A 17,146-nucleotide genomic window follows, 5' to 3' on the forward strand; every position below is an offset into this window, starting at 1 on the left:
ATACAGAGAGAAGGGCCAAGTTGAAACATTCGTGTTGACAGAGCAAACTTAATCATAAGATGGAAGACTTCATGATAGAATTATTTGCTTTGCACAATCTGTAATTGATGTGAACATATGCTCAGATTTATTTTCTTATGAGTGCTGCCACAAAGTGATACACTCTGCTTTGTGAGCACCAACATGTCCCTTTTTATTTAGATCATTGAGCACTGCATAGTAAGAAGTATAAACTATGGTGAAGTAAACCATTAGGGCATGTTCTGATATGCAGATGATTTGCATTTTCCTAGCAACTATTGATGGTAAAAAATAGAATTGCCAATCGACAGACGGAGTTTCTACTCAAAGAGAAAGACAGCTGTGCACATAACCTTCAAACAGACTGAACTCACTAGGTTTACAACAATGCTGTTTTTATTATCTTTTATATATTAGGCCACTTGAACAGTGTTTCATCTACTGACTGTTAGCGTTCTGATGAACACTGTGTACATTGAAATATTAATTGTCACTATGACAAAAGCAAAGCCTTATTTAAATTAAGATTTGCTATAAATAACGTATTATGTGGGAGGCTACAAATGACAGCAGTGACAGCAAAAGTGACACCAACAGTCTAAACACTTTCAAATTCCCGATGCCTGTGAAGTCTCCAAACCTACCTAAATTAAATGTTTTATAACCTAACATGAAAGGATCTAAGAAGTGAAAGAGGTCATATTGGTAGGGCCAAATTTGCCTAGAAATAAATATACAAAATGGTTAGGGTGTCAGTTTGTGTCACAGTTGTATTGTGTCCTCATTATTGGCATCTCATTGTATGCTGTATAATCACAGACACTAATAATTAGTCCCTAAAAAAGCCTTTCCTTAAATCTGAGTATAAGACTACATGTTTCATTGACAATCTTTCAGCATCACAACATTAACAAAATTAACTTGCAGCAGTAAATGTTGTTTATAGGACCGGAGACAATTTTGTGTTAACATGCAGTAAAGGCTCATTCAGCAGTGGTGATGAAGAATAAGGACTACAACAATTAATATTTAAACTGACTGACACTTGCAGGTAAAGTTTGAAGCTGTTCGGTGTACAGCTAATTGGCTAATTAGCCTGCAAAATTACATTAGCAAGCACTTTTCCTTTGCTAACCTTTGTCTTGTAGCTGGTTCAGCAAGTCGGGGTGCAAGACACAATTCTTTGGTGCTTGTAGGAGGAAAGAGGGGGCATAATGACAAAACTTTGGGCAGTCTGAATAGTTACACTCTTATTTGAAAAGTCTGTTTATATTAAAATTTTTAAGAGACGATTTATCAGCAATGTATCATAACCAGTAACTGCAATATGGACTGCTGCAGTTACTGGCCAGTGCTACTTGTCCCACTCACAATGATGTTAAAAAAGGGGCAACATGGTTTCAAGTAGAGGTAAAGTGAAGGAGCAATTTTAGAGAAAATTATTCAGCATCTAACTGTCTGTCTAACTGTATTAGGTCCTGGATTGCAAGGTTGCAGTTTAAAATTGGATATACTGTGTGGATTGCATATGTAGATTGTGTGCAGCAGGCACTCTGGCAATCTGGCAATCAAAAGCAGATAAACACATGTACGGTGCATGTATGTATGACATTTATGGTGTCATACATACATGCACCATAATCTTGATGGTCATGGAAATAGGAGAGCACCTAGAGATGAACCTCAAATATTGGAGGCACCCAGGAAAAAAAGTGTTGCCAAGTAGGAATTAAATTTTGATGGACCCTTTAATTTTTTAATAAACAAGGATCACTCTGAATAGTCACAAGTATAACGATAATGCTAAAAGGTGATGTAGAATTGAAAGGAGATGATTCTGTTCTATTAATGACGATAAAGCAGTACCTGTCAAAGATTATTTGACATTAGCCACCAGAAACTGTAGCGGTAAAACCCTTGAGCATAATGAATTTAGCAATAGTACATTTTATTCCTAATGTGTTCAACATTGCATTTGTTAAAGGAACATTGTGTTATTTCCTCATACAAACATTAGTGTGAAAATAATGTCTATCAGCAGAATTACATTTTTGGCATCATGGTGAGTATGTTGTCTCAGCTACCGAGGATGGGACGCCCTGCTCTGTTGCATCCCGCCTACTGAATACTCAGCTGTGAGGACGCTCAGTATCTTCTATATAGCTGGTCAGAACCTTCGCCATTTTCCCCATGGCAGGCTACCCCTAACCTCTTCACTGTGCATTCCCTACAATTAGACTCATCATCACAAACAAAAGCAGCACACAGAGGCTCACAGGAGCCCGACGCTCTTCACTGAAGTGTCTCCCACAGCTGCCGCCTCAGATAGAAATAGTCACTCAAGTGCAGAGGAATATGGTGCAATGGGCTTTTTTCTGTTTAGAATTAACATTACCATAGACAAGTGGCCGCTGTGGTGTGGTATGTAATATATGGAGCCAAACCACAACACATATTTACTTTTGTTTCAGGCATTTGAGGAAGAGAGGAGGCTTTTTGTTCACTGGTCAAACACAGAGCTGTGCTTTTAGAGGTGAATCATTTCTAGTGGAGGTTTTATCTGTTACATCATCTTAAGAAACTAATAAATCTCCTCTACACAAAAGGACAGGATTCAGGAGCATGCATGTTTTATAAACTTTGAAGTTGATCCAGAGTTAAGACTAAATAATCTGAAGCAAGTCTGTGCTTCAGAGCCTTTTATTCATAACACGTTGGGATGTTATACACATATCCTGCCACTGCTGTTCGGAAGCGCAAGGTTTGTTAAAAAATATTATAATAATAAAAAATGGTAGCCCACTTGACCTGATTTATACAAACTCATCTTGCATCAAAGAGAGGTAGCAGTAACTTCGCCTACAGCTTCCACATCGAAACAGAAGGCTAGTACCATATGAAGATCGTTCTGCCCCAAGCTGAAACTATTACACAACTCATGGTGAACACAGTCGGTTCAGAGTCGGTAGTGAAGGAGAGGCAAGAGAAGAGGAATGGAATAAAAAACACGAGAAAATGGCAAATAAACCAATCAGAGTATTTAGCAAATAAATTTAGTACCATCTGCCACACTGCAACAGCTCCTAGGAAGTCACCCTACATTTAGCTGAAAGAATACCAGGAAAATCCATTTGGATCCCATTCATTTAGTTTCCCTCAAAACGCGCTGGGGAGTAAAAAGAAGCTGGTGTCCAGACAATTTCACATCTGCTAATTGTGAGCTACACTGATCCACCAGATTTCATCTCCAGTATGGCTAACGTGCCGCGGGTTAGAGATTAGACTGGAAAGCCATTGAAAAAATTTGCAGAAACTTCAGTCATTCTGCCACAAAAGACTTATTTTTCTCTGATGTCATTTGCTTCTCACCTTGGTTGTTTTTGATGGTAAAATTGGGGTTGTTTAGCATCTCAGGGACTAAACGATAGTCAAAGTAATGGCCCTGGATTGGGTCATCTTTGTCCACCGCACTGACAGTCTGGATCACCTGTGTTGAAAACAGATAGAAAAGCAGATTTACAGAGGAGGGCTCAAAGCCATTAGAGGAGGCAGCCTATTCATTACTCTGTTTTTGCCACCGCAGATTGCCTCAGTGTAATAGTGGCTGGATCACACCTGATGAAATATATGCCCTATTCATTCCTGGAGTTTGAGATTATTATCAATGAGGTCCTGTCTAGTCTGGCACACTTTCAGGCTCCTGGCTCTATCTGTTAATCTGTCATCATAGGTCTTATCACACTGTATGTCTTTATGATTTATTGGAAATTAGAATTCAGGCCCGGCAGGACAGTTTCATCTTTTCTCTGTTTACTTTTTTTTCTCTCTCCTCCTTTCAGTAAAACTCCCTATGGTATATACACAGGTCCCGTGAATGAGGTCGATTGATGAAAAGGAGAATGCTAAGTACTTGTCCACGATTTTTGGCTGGGGGAAGCATTGTGCCATCTGGAGGAGGACATGAAAGACAGTCTTGAATTATGATCCACTCTGATCAATCCTGACTGCTCTCATTTCCCCTTTGCTCAGCGCACACTGTGTGGAGGGAGGACTGTTGCGGAGGAAAAGGACCGTACTCCCACCTCTGTAGTTTCCCACTGAAATAAATAGCCTATAATTCACTGTGGCCAATCATTACAAAGGAGGAGAAAGAGAAAGAAAAGGACAGAGAGTAAGAAATTGATAGATAACTGCTTTGATGAATGAGCGTCTTCTTTCCTTACCTGTCCAGGCTTTCCATTTTCACATAAAAAGGCCTCGTATTCGGTGGCAAATTCGGGTGCATTGTCGTTAATGTCCATTACTCTGATGGCCACAACTGCCCTTGATATCTGACTGTGATTTCCTGATTAGATAGATAGATAGATAGATAGATAGATAGATAGATAGATAGATAGATAGATAGATAGATAGATAGATAGAGAGATAGCGAGATAGAGAGAGAGATAGAATCATAAGGAATCAAAAGATGTAGAGGAAAAGTGGAGATGAATAAATAAGAAGAGACAGTGATGGAAAAAATGTTATACTTGAAATCCCAGGTAAATTCTGTGACCTAGTTTTAATTTCCTTTATTTTCCATCTTTATTCTCCCTTCATTTCCTGGGCTGATGGGAGGACAGATGATAAGCCACATCAATCTAAATTTCAGCCAGTATCAACGATGCAAAACAGGATTCTAGGCAACAGAAATGGAAAAAAAAACCCATTCAAAGTGCTTTTGAAAATCCCCTGTACACTGTAATGTTTAAAACATGAGGGTTAAAACATGCATATTAATGAGTCATTGGTAACTGAAGTCTAAAAAGACAATAAAAGGCAGTTTAATTAGATTAGATTTTGATTGGAATTATTCATCACTGGTAATTGACAGTCGCTTTCGAGAGTCTCTGTGAATGGTGTATTTATTAATCAGTGGTGCAAATGCCAACTTTAAAAGCAATTATCTTTTAATGTGGACCCAAGAGGGTTGTGTCACTGTGGCCAGTGACAATAGTGATTTTTGTTTAAATTATTTTTATTGATTTGGAAAATTAACAATTTAAGAGAATGCTTTGCAATGTTACTTTAGACGTACAGTACATTTTTCTTGAACCGTGCGTGTGTTTTTGTAATTTGCTTTCATTTTTACAGATTAGCTACATTGAGGACATGCTTATATACAACATACTTTATGCTGTATACCAGGTACCACATCATAAAGTCAGCATATGTGATCACATTTTCCCAAAGTTCTCAGATTTTATCTGCTATGAACATCGGGCCATACCAGACGCAGTGAAGCTGCAGCAGCAGAAATCCTGAGTGCCGTGAAAAGTGCCAGACTGCCTTTCACTGCTTATGTACTAGGATAATTCCAGCAGCTGTTGTCTTTAAAAGTTACACTGTCACATTTCTATTAAGAAATTAAACCACTGTCACAGAGGATTACAATAATATACATTTCTGAGCATGGAATACCAAATTATTTGCATAAAAGCATTTGTTTTTTTCTCTTTCATTGTAATCTAATTTCAGTAAAACCTTAAAATGAAGCAGTAGACACAGTAGAAACTCAGGGCCTTCAGCCTTTCCAGGAGATGAATTGAAAAAGAGGTAAGCAGTGAGGTGAGTGGAAATTGACAGTCTGATAGACAGTGATAGATGGATTAGAGCAGAGGGAGGGGAGACAGTGTGCCCTCCCCTCGCAAGCGATTTCCCCCTAGTAGCAGACAGGGAATAGAATCTGATTAGTCAGATGTCAACTGGTGCGAGGCAGCAGAACGCTCCTCAGTTTGGGTGGCAAATGGCATCGGGATAGAACTGGGAACACATCTATTGCTTTTCACGCCAGAGAAGACACCGGCTTCCCCTCCCCATCCATGAAGAATAGCAAAACTGCTGTATTTATTTTGGCAAATTCCTATTAGGTGTTCTCAGAGATGCCACTATCTCAAGCCACAGTTACTTTGCCAAGAGGCATGAAAATGTGCTTTCAATGTAAGGCTGCACGACATGACAAGGGAACCAGCTTATCAAATGAGACACATTCAGTTTCTCCAATAGGCTGCTGCGATGGTGGGATTTGTCTTTACCGCATGGCCAAAACATTGCGACAGTGTACGGACTTTCTATCTTTTTTTCTTTCTATTTTCTGACAATTAATATGTGTTTTCTTTGATTAAAGAAAGAAAGCGACAGATAGATGATGAGACATAGAGAGGAGGAAGAGATAGAAGAGAAGAATCAGACAGAAAGAAGTTACAAGCTGTGTAAATTTCTATTCCAATAGCTTAAAGGGGTACATTAAGCTTTATCACAACATACAGCCCCCCTGAAACAATCTGTATGCAAATAAAGCCTTACATATGGTTGGAGCTGTTTGTAGCTCTGCCGGCAAGATTTTCTACATAGTCAGTGAGTTTTGCGGTTCGCAGATGTTCTCTAATCTGTAATGGATGCTGGCGTTGGAGCAATCCACTCTGGAGCATGTCTTTAAAACTGTTTATTTGATACGTCTTAATGTTCTTGCACTTTCACAAATTGACTACTGAGCTGTTTAATTCAATCAAAACTCAGCAAATTAACGTATTTAATGCCTCTGTGGATTCAAATGCTAATTGTTTGTGCCATACTCTTGGAGCGATTAAAAGTGCTGGTTTAGAAAGCAGCTCTATACTGTTGAATGGAGAACTTTGTGAAGCAGGTCAGTGATTCCTTTGACTGAGAACACCCATAAAGTTGTTCAAAGGAATAAGATAGCATACATGTGTTTCTGCTGTTACCCATTAAAAAACAAAAAAACCCCAAAGCTTTATTTTCTATGACTGTCTGATTGTACGCTGAGGATAGTGCTGACATTATAAATCATTACGGACAGTGTGCACAGCAGGGGAGAACAGAGCCAGCAAATGTTACTTACTGACTTCTGTGGCTGTTACTGTAATATTGTGCCACATGTCTGTCTCTCTGTCCAATGGTTTGGCCAGCGTGATCCTGCCATTGTCCACATTGATGTTGAACTGCCTCTCCAGATCTGTGTGTCGATCAATGAAGTACCTACCAAGATAAACAAACACCAGAAATTTGAGCCAAAACACTGTTGCGGCAGCACCACTGAAGCATCTTTTCTAATCCTTGGGGTGTTGTGCCTAACAGGAGAAACCTGTAGATCAATGTTAATTTAAAAACAATTGGAAATCAATAATTATCATCTGAGGGATAATTATTGCCTCCCCATGAACAGCAGGGGGCATTACAGCCTAGAAGCCCTCCCCCCATCTAGGCGATGCCTCCTTCCTGCAAAAAAGACCATTAGTACATGTTATGTCAGGGTAAGAGATGTGGTGCTGTTAACCCTGTTTGGGATCTGTCAACACTCAATGGCTCCCAAAGGCTTTGCATTAATGAGTTAGGACAGCATTGTGTCACAAACAACACCAACAACAGAGGAGCATGGGGGTGGGGAGGTAATGAATATAACAGGAGTTAAACAGTGACCTGCCTATTAAGAGGGCCCTTGTCCGATTTCAGCAAATTATTTTTTATTTCTTTTTAAACTAGTAGAAGGAGATGCTTTATTCTATTTTTACTTCCGTATTTTACAGATTGAATTAATCTATGACCCTGCCCGTGACACACTGACTGAGACTTGTATAGTCTTCCAGTTTAAAAAAAATATAGTGGCAACATATAAAACTCCCCCCCCCCCCCAAAAAAAAAAAAAAAAAAAAAAGCAGAAGCACTGGAATGCACATAAAAGAGAATTTTCTGATGCTACTTGAAGCTGTGAAATCGCTCTTTCATGTTGCAGCACGCACAGCGCCAATTCTTGGGACAAGCCCACACAAAACTGACTAAAAAAGAATCTGTCATTATGGGTCATCTTTGGTTTCACACATTTCATTTGCCATTATGTGTGACTGTCATAAACATCCTACTCACCCAAAACACAAGGCTGCAGTGATTCACGTGAACTAATTACATGTACTGCACAGCACAAGTGTTTCCATACCTCCAGGACACATTGTCCCTGTTACTTTCTCTCTGTTTCCTCACAGTACCCCACCTACCCACCCACAATATTGCAAAAGTATTTTTTTTCTTCCTTTTCTATCCAGCTGGGTCACAAGCTCTTACTAATCCAATCCCCCTATCCAATAACATCCCGGCCATCAGGCACACTGCTCACCCTGTCTCTTCTCCTTCCTCACCCTGGGTCTCATTCTGTCTCACACTGGAACTGCTCATCCCTATCACTGTAGACCTGTTGGCAGGGAGTCTATAGTATTTATGTGAGAGAATGAATGAAAAGACAGAATAGAAAGGAATGCAGAGGAAAAGAAAGAAAAAACAGAAAAAGAGCACCAGAAAATGGCAAAGACAAAGTCACAATAACTATTTATATGAAGAAGGTTGCTGCTTATACAAGAATGGTAGGGAATGAAATAAATAAACCACTGGCCCAGATTCCAATTGTTGGGGAGATGTACCGAGCCGTGACATTTCCATTTTTGAGATGAAATGGTGTAAAATCCTCTAGACGCCAGGCTGGAAGAGGTCCATAAGGACCCCACCCCCCACTCCCAACACCCCACCGCTCCTTCGCTTTCTCTCTTGGCCTGCAGACGCAAAGCACTTTCAAGACAGGCAGACAGCAGCAACCCACCTGGGAGCAGCCTCTCTCCTGCAGACTGAGTGGATCCCAGTCAAAGTCTGACAGCCTCACGTGGAAGAGAGGAGACAGACCCTGAAATGTTCTGCCACCTGTCACTCAAACTGACAATGTGATGTGAAAAGAATTAAAAGCAAATAAAAAAAATGATCTCCAACATTATACGTTTGCAGCTTTCCCGAGTGTGATGTGAGAACAGGTGCAAATGTATTCACACGTCCGTGTATTTCTATCACATCATTTCAGCTTTGCTTTATGTTTCAGAAGATTTTTTTTTTTCCAAGGCACTGGACAGGCCTAGGTCAAATAGTTATCCATCATGTTGAGGTTGTTTGTGCCAAATATTTTATAAGTGCTGCAGCTGACATCCAAAAATATTCAGAATCACTATAAACATCATCATCATATATTAGTGGAACATAAGCTCAAATAGCAAAATAGCTACAAGCTATAATTAGACTGTTTTTGTTTGTTTTTTTTGTAATTAGAACTTTGATGTGCGCTGCATTTTTCACAGAGTGCCATCTATCAAACAGTGTGGCCAGGATGGGACTTCTCTGTTGCAGTTTATGAGTATGGCCCCCTTTTGCCATGCTAGCTATCATTGGTCATGCTTACTATACACAGTGATTTCTCTTTTCTGTCACAAAAATTTTCTTCAGTCAATAACATAGACTAGGAACAAAACCTAATTACATATTATATATTATTAAATATTTTTTTTCTTTATGTGTTAAAGGAACAAAAAAGTCAAGTTTGCTTTTGTTCACATTGCTGTGCAGTGGGCCTATTCATAAAGTGCAAAATGAATCATTAAGATGACACTAATGATTCTATTATAAAATGAGTATATTATGGGTTTTTTCCTTTCCTAAAATTAGGCTCTAATTCAGTTTCTCTATAACCAATTTTATATGTGTGTGGAAAAAATGTACACATAAAACAGAAGCATTTCCTAAAAAATTAAAATTAAACAATTTTACATATGGGTTTGGTAATGTTGGAGGGAGTTTTCTAAAGTACGATGAATTAAAATATTCAAATACAATGAAAAACCAAGAGAAAATGTTATGATAATAATAAATGAAACATTTGTAAAGTTTTCATTAGTTCAAATCGGTTAGAGTTAAAAGTTCAAAAAAGTTATTTAGTCGTTATGGAAGAATTCTTATTACTCTTATTTCAAAATGAAAGACATACATGAGTGGATTACTGTGGCCAAACTAGGCATGATAGTGATGCCTCCCACTTAACTGTTACCATTAATTGTTTGATGCATCGTTATGCAGGCGTCAGATATATCATATAAGCATGCTACACAACATGTGCTGCAGATATGTATGTCTACCTGTGGTTATCTATTATAGGCTAAGCAGCCATGGAAAGGTTTCTATGTCCATTTGTGTTTTTTCACACCCCTGACTGGCTGGGGTTTTATCTCCATTACAGTGTGAATGTGAGTGACTGAGCGCCTGTACAAGTTGGAAGACTATAAGGTGAAAAAATTGAGAATATTATTTTTTTGTCGGCAGCAAACAAAATGCCCCTGATAATCCTGCTTGCTATTAGGTCAGTTATTCCCCTGGGAGGATCACAGGGGTAAAATTAGTTTTCCCGACTCTTAGATGCTGACCATTTATGTTTGAACACAACATCTTATTTAGTTTCATTTCCAAGCTCTTTTAATGGAGATGGTGATTTGCTTGAGAGTTAGAAATAATATATAGTATAAATAACAAAATATTAAAAATATAGGAAAATATCCCTGTGAAGTAGGAGGTCTTTTCTTAAGTGACATTATATTTCCATTTGTTTCAAAACCATCTCCTTTGCTTGACTACTTGTATTAGGCAAGGCAAGGCAAGTTTATTTATATAGCACAATTCAACAACAAGGTGATTCAAAGTGCTTTACAGAGACATTAAAAACAAAAACAAATAAAAAGCACGATTTAAAATTGATTAAGACAAGCAAACAAACAAACAAACAAACAAACAAAACAGTATTTAAAATCAAAAATCAAAACAGTAGATAAAATCAGAACAGTAGATAAAATCAGAACAGTAGATAAAGTCAGTAGTTAAAATGTAAGTTTTGAAATTTAAGCTTAAAAGTGTGGATTTGGTGCTTTATTCAAAAGCAGCTGAGAACAGGTGAGTCTTCAACCTGGATTTAAATAAACTGAGTGTTTCAGCTGATCTGAGGCTTTCTGGGAGTTTGTTCCAGATATATGGAGCATAAAAGCTGAATGCAGCTTCTCCGTGTCTGGTTCTGACTCTGGGAACTGATAAAAAACCGGATCCAGATGACCTGAGGGATCTGGAAGGTTCATACTGGGTCAGGAGGTCACTGATGTATTTTGGTCCTAAACCATTCAGAGCTTTATAAACCAGCATCAGAACTTTAAAGTCTATCCTCTGACGGACAGGCAGCCAGTGTAAAGACCTCAGAGCTGGACTGATGTGGTCCACTTTTTTGGTCTTAGTGAGGACTCTAGCAGCAGAGTTCTGAATGAGCTGTAGTTGTCTGACTGATTTTTTAGGTAGACCTGTAAAGATGCTGTTACAGTAATCAAGCCTGCTAAAGATGAATGCATGGACTAGTTTTTCCAGGTCGTGTTGAGACATCAGATCTTTTATCCTTGAAATATTCTTGAGGTGATAGTAAGCCGATTTTGTTATTGTCTTAATGTGTTTTTCTAAGTTTAGGTCTGCATCCATCACTACACCCAAATTTCTCGCCTGGTTTGTGGTTTTTAGGTGTATAGATTGAAGTTCTCTGGTGACCTGTAATCGTTTTTCTTTGGCACCAAAGACTATTACTTCAGTTTTGTTTTTGTTTAGCTGGAGAAAATTGTGGCACAACCAGTCATTAGTTTCCTCAATGCATTTACCAAGAGCCTGTACAGGGCCTTGGTCTCCTGGTGACATTGTGATATATATTTGTGTGTCATCTGCATAGCTATGATAGTTTATTTTGTTGTTCTTTATAATCTGTGCCAGTGGGAGCATGTAGATGTTAAACAGAAGGGGTCCCAAGATGGAACCTTGGGGAACTCCACATGTGATACTTGTCTGCTCAGATGTGAAGTTACCTATTGATACAAAGTATTTCCTGTTTTCTAAGTATGTTTTGAACCAGTTTAGTACAGTTCCTGAAAGACCTGCCCAGTTCTCCAGTCGTTTGAGTAATATGTTGTGGTCAACTGTATCAAATGCTGCACTGAGATCCAGTAAAACTAAGACTGACATTTTTCCACTGTCTGTATTCAGACATATGTCATTAAACACTTTGGTCAGAGCGGTTTCAGTGCTGTGGTTCTGTCTAAAACCTGACTGGAAGGCATCATAGCAGTTATTCTGTGTTAAGAAGTAATTGAGCTGTTGAGAAACTGCTTTTTCAATGATCTCAAATGGGAGGTTTGAGATCGGCCTGTAGTTATTCATTTGTGTCTTGTCAAGATTGTCCTTTTTCAGTATAGGTTTAATTACAGCAGTTTTTAGTGATTCTGGAAACACACCTGACGTTAAAGAAAAGTTTATGATCTGTAACAGGTCTGACTCCAAAGTCTTTGAGACCTTTTTGAAAAAACTCGTTGGCAGGACATCTAAACAGCAAGAGGAGGAGTTCAGTTGACCTAAGATGTCCTCCAGGTCTTTGTTGTTAATAGGGTGAAACTGTTTGATGGTGTTTAAACAGTTTTTTGGTGGACACAGTACATGTCCTGGATCTGCTGTTGATGTACCAATTGCTTGTCTAATCTTTTGGATTTTTTCTGTGAAGAATTTGGCAAAGTCATTGCAGGCCATGGTCGAATGAAGTTCAGCTGCCACTGACACAGGAGGGTTTGTTAGCCTGTCAACTGTAGAAAATAGGACCCGAGCGTTATGACTGTTTTTGGTGATGATGTCAGAGAAGTAGGACCTCCTTGCACTCCTCAGTTGTAAATTATAATTGTGAAGTTTCTCTTTATAGATGTCATAATGAACCTGGAGGTTTGTTTTTCTCCATCTGCGCTCAGCTTTCCTACACCATACATACATAGTATGCCAACTGTCAGCTGTGCCATAACATATTGAGCCGGCATAAACAAACATTCTTCAGAATTCCATTATGCTCCTGTAATTCACTTCAAAGTGAAAGTAAAAGTAAAAAAAAAAACAAGAATGAACAAAAAGATGAAAATCAAACATGTTTAAAATCTTTTGCCAATGCTTGTCACTGTATCAATATTTTCGATATAAACTACACATATTATATGAAATCCAACAGTTTGTGTCAGACAACCTTAGTGACTGCCAGATGTCACATTGCTTTTTATTTGTGATCAGTCAGGTAGAAAATGACAGAGCACAGGCTCCAGAGAAAAGCTGTACTAAGGAAGTATTTCATGGAGTGCACCTGAAATGTTATTGGTTGGATGCATTAAGTACAGCTAAGGGGTAGTTTGTCTCCTGAGTGCAGAGGACATGGCAGCCCACCAGAGCACTCGCCTCGAGTGGTTTCGACTCAAACTGGTTTGGTCTGGTCTGGCAGGGGGGGATTAAGACAGAAAGTGATTCTAATCAGAGGGGTCGAATCAGGAGCTTGTTCAGATGATGGCAGGAGAGCATCTGACTAAAGCTGCTATTACTGCTGCCACTCCACAGCTATAGATCCAACTTTACTAACGACAGCTTTCTTTTGTAGGGACCTGTTCTTTTAGAAAACCTAAGAAATTAAGAGACTAAGAAGAGAAAAACAAAGAGATAAGAACAAAGGAAAACACAGATTAATAAAGTGTGCATTTTAAACCAGTGTTTTAATCATATATTAACTGGCTGCCTCAAAGCTCTGGGAGACGGCTGTTACAGGTGGGGTCACATTAAGGTCCTTGCAGTAATCCCCAAATATACAGACTTCCAGAGGGTCAAAGGTAATAAACATTAAGTCCTACCAATCGAAAATATTAAGTTTCAAAGGAAAGTAAACAAGACTGCTAAGGCAAGAACAACAGCCAAGTATTTTTCCTCTACGCTGCACCAAACTTTTGACTGAGGCATTCAAGTCAGTGTTAGAAGAAAGCCTCTCTTTCCAGAAGTGTGGCAGTCAGGACATGGTTACTAAAAACATCTCGCCGGCTGGACCTCACTGTACCATGGAAGGATGGCCTCTCAGTTTCTCATGTTATAAAGAAAGCACCAAAATCTACTTGAATAGGCCATCGTCAATGGATGGCATAAAGCCTCATTTGTTATCAGAGTTGACTGCTGTGGATTCAGTTCAATTCACTTCAATTTTATTTATATTGCCCCAAATCACACTGGCACAGTAACACGGTGGTTAGCACTGTTGCCTCACAGCAAGAAGGTCCTGAATTCAGTTCCACCATCAGGCCGGGGTCTTTCTGTGTGGATTTTGCATGTTCTCCCTGTGTTTGTGTGGGTTTTCTCCAGGTACTATGGCTTCCTCCCACATTCTAAAGACATGCAGTTAGTGGGGATAGGTTAATTGGTAACTCTAAATTGTCCATAGGTGTGAATATGAGTGTGGATGATTGTCTGTCCCTATGTGTTAGACTGGCAACCTGTCCAGCCTCTTGCCCTAAGACAGCTGGGACAGTCTCCAGCACACCCACAAGCCTGACAAGTTGTGAAAAGCCTGATAAGTGGATATGAATGGATGGATAGCCCCAAATCAAAACAACTGTTGCCTCAAGCCACTTTATATCGTAAGATAAACACCCTACAATAATACAGAGAAAACACCAACAATAAGATGAGCCCCTATGAGCAAGAACTTGGCAACAGTGGGAAGGAAAAACTCTGTTTTAACAAGAAAAAGCCTGTGGCAGAACCAGACTCAGGGAGGGGCGGCTATCTGTCATGAGTGGTTGGGGTGAGAGGTAGAAGACAGGCCAAAAGACAGGACAGAACTAATGATTAACTGGGCGTATTGAGCGAAAAAATGTGACTGAAGCAGAAACACTCCATGCATCATGGGAGGCCCCCAGCATTTTAAGCCTATTGCAGCATTACTAAGGGAAGATTTGGAATCACCTGATCCAGACCTAACTATATGCTTTGTCAAAAAGAAAAGTTTTAAACCTAATCTTGCAAGTAGAGAGGTTTTCTGTGTCAATGCCATTTCTTTGAGAAGATGAGCTTAGACTTTGAAATGATCAGGGTGACTTTGGAATTTAGATTATCCTGAACTTTTTGAATTTTCAAAAAAACCCAAAAAACCCCAACTTAAATTGTCATCAATAAGAATAGTGTGTTTGATTGCAGTCAACTTACAGTTGGGCTGAAGCCACATTTATGAATATTTACTTAGCATATATTTGTTTTGTATTTAGTGACTGTTTCTATTTAGTGTATATTTTGTATAACTTGTACAGCACTTTGGTCAAGAGATGGTTGTTTAAAACATGCTGTATAAATAAATTTTGACTTCTAGTTTCTACTTTCATGGAAACAATGGTTGTCACTTTCTAGTTGTACAACAATGTTCAACATGTTCATTAAGATTTAGTTCATTCAATTTTCGTTTTTAGTTCTTTTTTTATTGCTTTGACCACAGGTAACAACACTCAGCTGCCCCAACTAAAAATGTGTGGGTGTATGTGTCACCAAACACAATGTGTGTTAAACCAATATATCACCCTGTTCATGAACATGATTTCTGCCTGAGGTATGACAGATTTTAATTGGCAATATTCTCACACTACTTGAAAACATCATTAAATTATCTATTTTATTATTTTGATTGAGAGGACCCTAGCAGAAGAAATTGGATACTGTGAAGAAATTGCATACTGCACATTTAATGTTTATCAATCATTCCAGTTTCAAAACGTGGCTTCTGTGGTGTGTAAATGTTCTACTTTGGTTCAGTTTTCTATCATTGTGAGTCTCTGAGTTTTCTTTTGGTTTTATTGGACAAAGTAAATCATTTGAGAAAGACACCTCTAACATTTGTTTTATGATTTCTATGATATTCTTGAGACCAAATGACGACTCAATGTTTGACTTGTTGTATGATAAGGCTTTGTTTAGATTTTCTGTACTGTAGAAAAGACTTGGGATCTCTTATGAGGCATGAAGTTAGTCTTCTGTCAGCCAATATATTTACAAGGACCAAAAACTCACTGAATTATTTTCTCAGAAAAATGCTCAGTCACAATACATGCTAACACCAAACTCCAGAGCTGGAAGTGAAATCCAGTGGTCTTTAGTAAGAGTGGTGCAACATACTGAGACCCCCATGACAATAATTTGCTCCATCTCACCAGACAGATCACCTTAATGTGCTAGTTTAAAGCAAATTGTTCTGGCAAAATGCAACCTGGTGTTTGTTTGTATTTTGTTTCCCATGAAGAATGGCACATAATGGTTTTTTTACTGCATTCTATGACCTGGTCACCATTTCTTCTGCTTTCTATTTTAGATTAAAATTAGCTTTATTTAAAAAAAAAAAATCTTGAAGCAATGCAACCGTTTAGAGATTTTTGTCTGCAATAAGTTCAACTAATAAAGAAAAAAAATGAAATATAAATCGCAAATATACAAATGATCTGGTGCAGTGATATGGCAGTCAATCACCCAATTTTCACTGTCTCATGTTCAAAACAGTTAAAATGTGCCAAGACTGTGCCAAGAATGTGTTGATATGTGGACAGTTCCATTGCAGCAAATGGCCAAAGAGATTGTGTCAGCAGGGTTCTGCCATCTGCAGCCACACTCATTCGTTATTTAATTACTTTTTCTTTCAATAATGATCCACTGAAGAGAGCAAATAGCAAAAGTATGTGAACACAACTAGCTATTAAAGCTACACCCACTTCAGAGTAAAATGCAATTATGAGATTATTGTATTTAATTATAAAGTGGACTTTCACACACTTAGAATATAATTTCACTAATTTATAGACTACCTTGTCACTCTCCCCAACACAGACTTTCACTAACAAACATAAGAGCACCGTGACATAAAATTGAGTTTTAAGGCCAAGGATGTCATTATATATGAAATATCCTTCTCTATTTACCAGGGAAGCGACATGCATCTGTGGGGTTCAATTCCTCCTGGCAATCTCATCACTAAACATGAGGATGACACCAGAAAAGAAAAAAGAAAAAAAATAGAACGAACGGCCACTGCTCTATAACCTCAACCAATCTACGAAACCCAGCCTGCTCTCTACCATGCAATTACACACAACCTGTTGAGTGTTGTCCCGGGAATGTGGTCAGCAAGTCACTGGAGAATTAATGAAATGCCAAGATGGAGGGAGAGAAATTGCCTGTATAACCTATCCTCAAGGTGCCCTTGTGGTATTTCCAAGACTAAGTCACACTAGAAGAGAGTACAGCAGGCCTGGTCATACAATGAAAGATAAAGTTGTGCGGCCTTCAACTCATAATCTACTTTTTTTTTCTGTAAATTTGTGGAAATGAGAACAATCATTGAGTCCCTTCCTCACTGCAGAAG

The 17,146-nt window shown here is 38.7% G+C and overlaps 1 protein-coding gene across 2 annotated transcripts in view; it reads right to left on the reverse strand.

Moving 5' to 3' along the window:
• Nucleotides 1-17,146, reverse strand: part of cdh8 (cadherin 8) — a 98,363-nt gene that overhangs the window by 3,098 nt on the left and 78,119 nt on the right. For both annotated transcript variants that reach the window (XM_063480253.1, XM_063480247.1), the window contains exons 8-10: nucleotides 6,923-7,059; nucleotides 4,245-4,366; nucleotides 3,391-3,508 (exon numbers count right to left, since the gene is read on the reverse strand). In XM_063480253.1, the coding sequence (XP_063336323.1) occupies nucleotides 3,391-3,508; nucleotides 4,245-4,366; nucleotides 6,923-7,059 (377 nt within the window). The remainder of the gene's footprint in view (nucleotides 1-3,390; nucleotides 3,509-4,244; nucleotides 4,367-6,922; nucleotides 7,060-17,146) is intronic.

The sequence above is a fragment of the Pelmatolapia mariae genome, linkage group LG1 (assembly GCF_036321145.2).
Source record: "Pelmatolapia mariae isolate MD_Pm_ZW linkage group LG1, Pm_UMD_F_2, whole genome shotgun sequence".
Classification (NCBI taxonomy): Eukaryota; Metazoa; Chordata; class Actinopteri; order Cichliformes; family Cichlidae; genus Pelmatolapia; species Pelmatolapia mariae.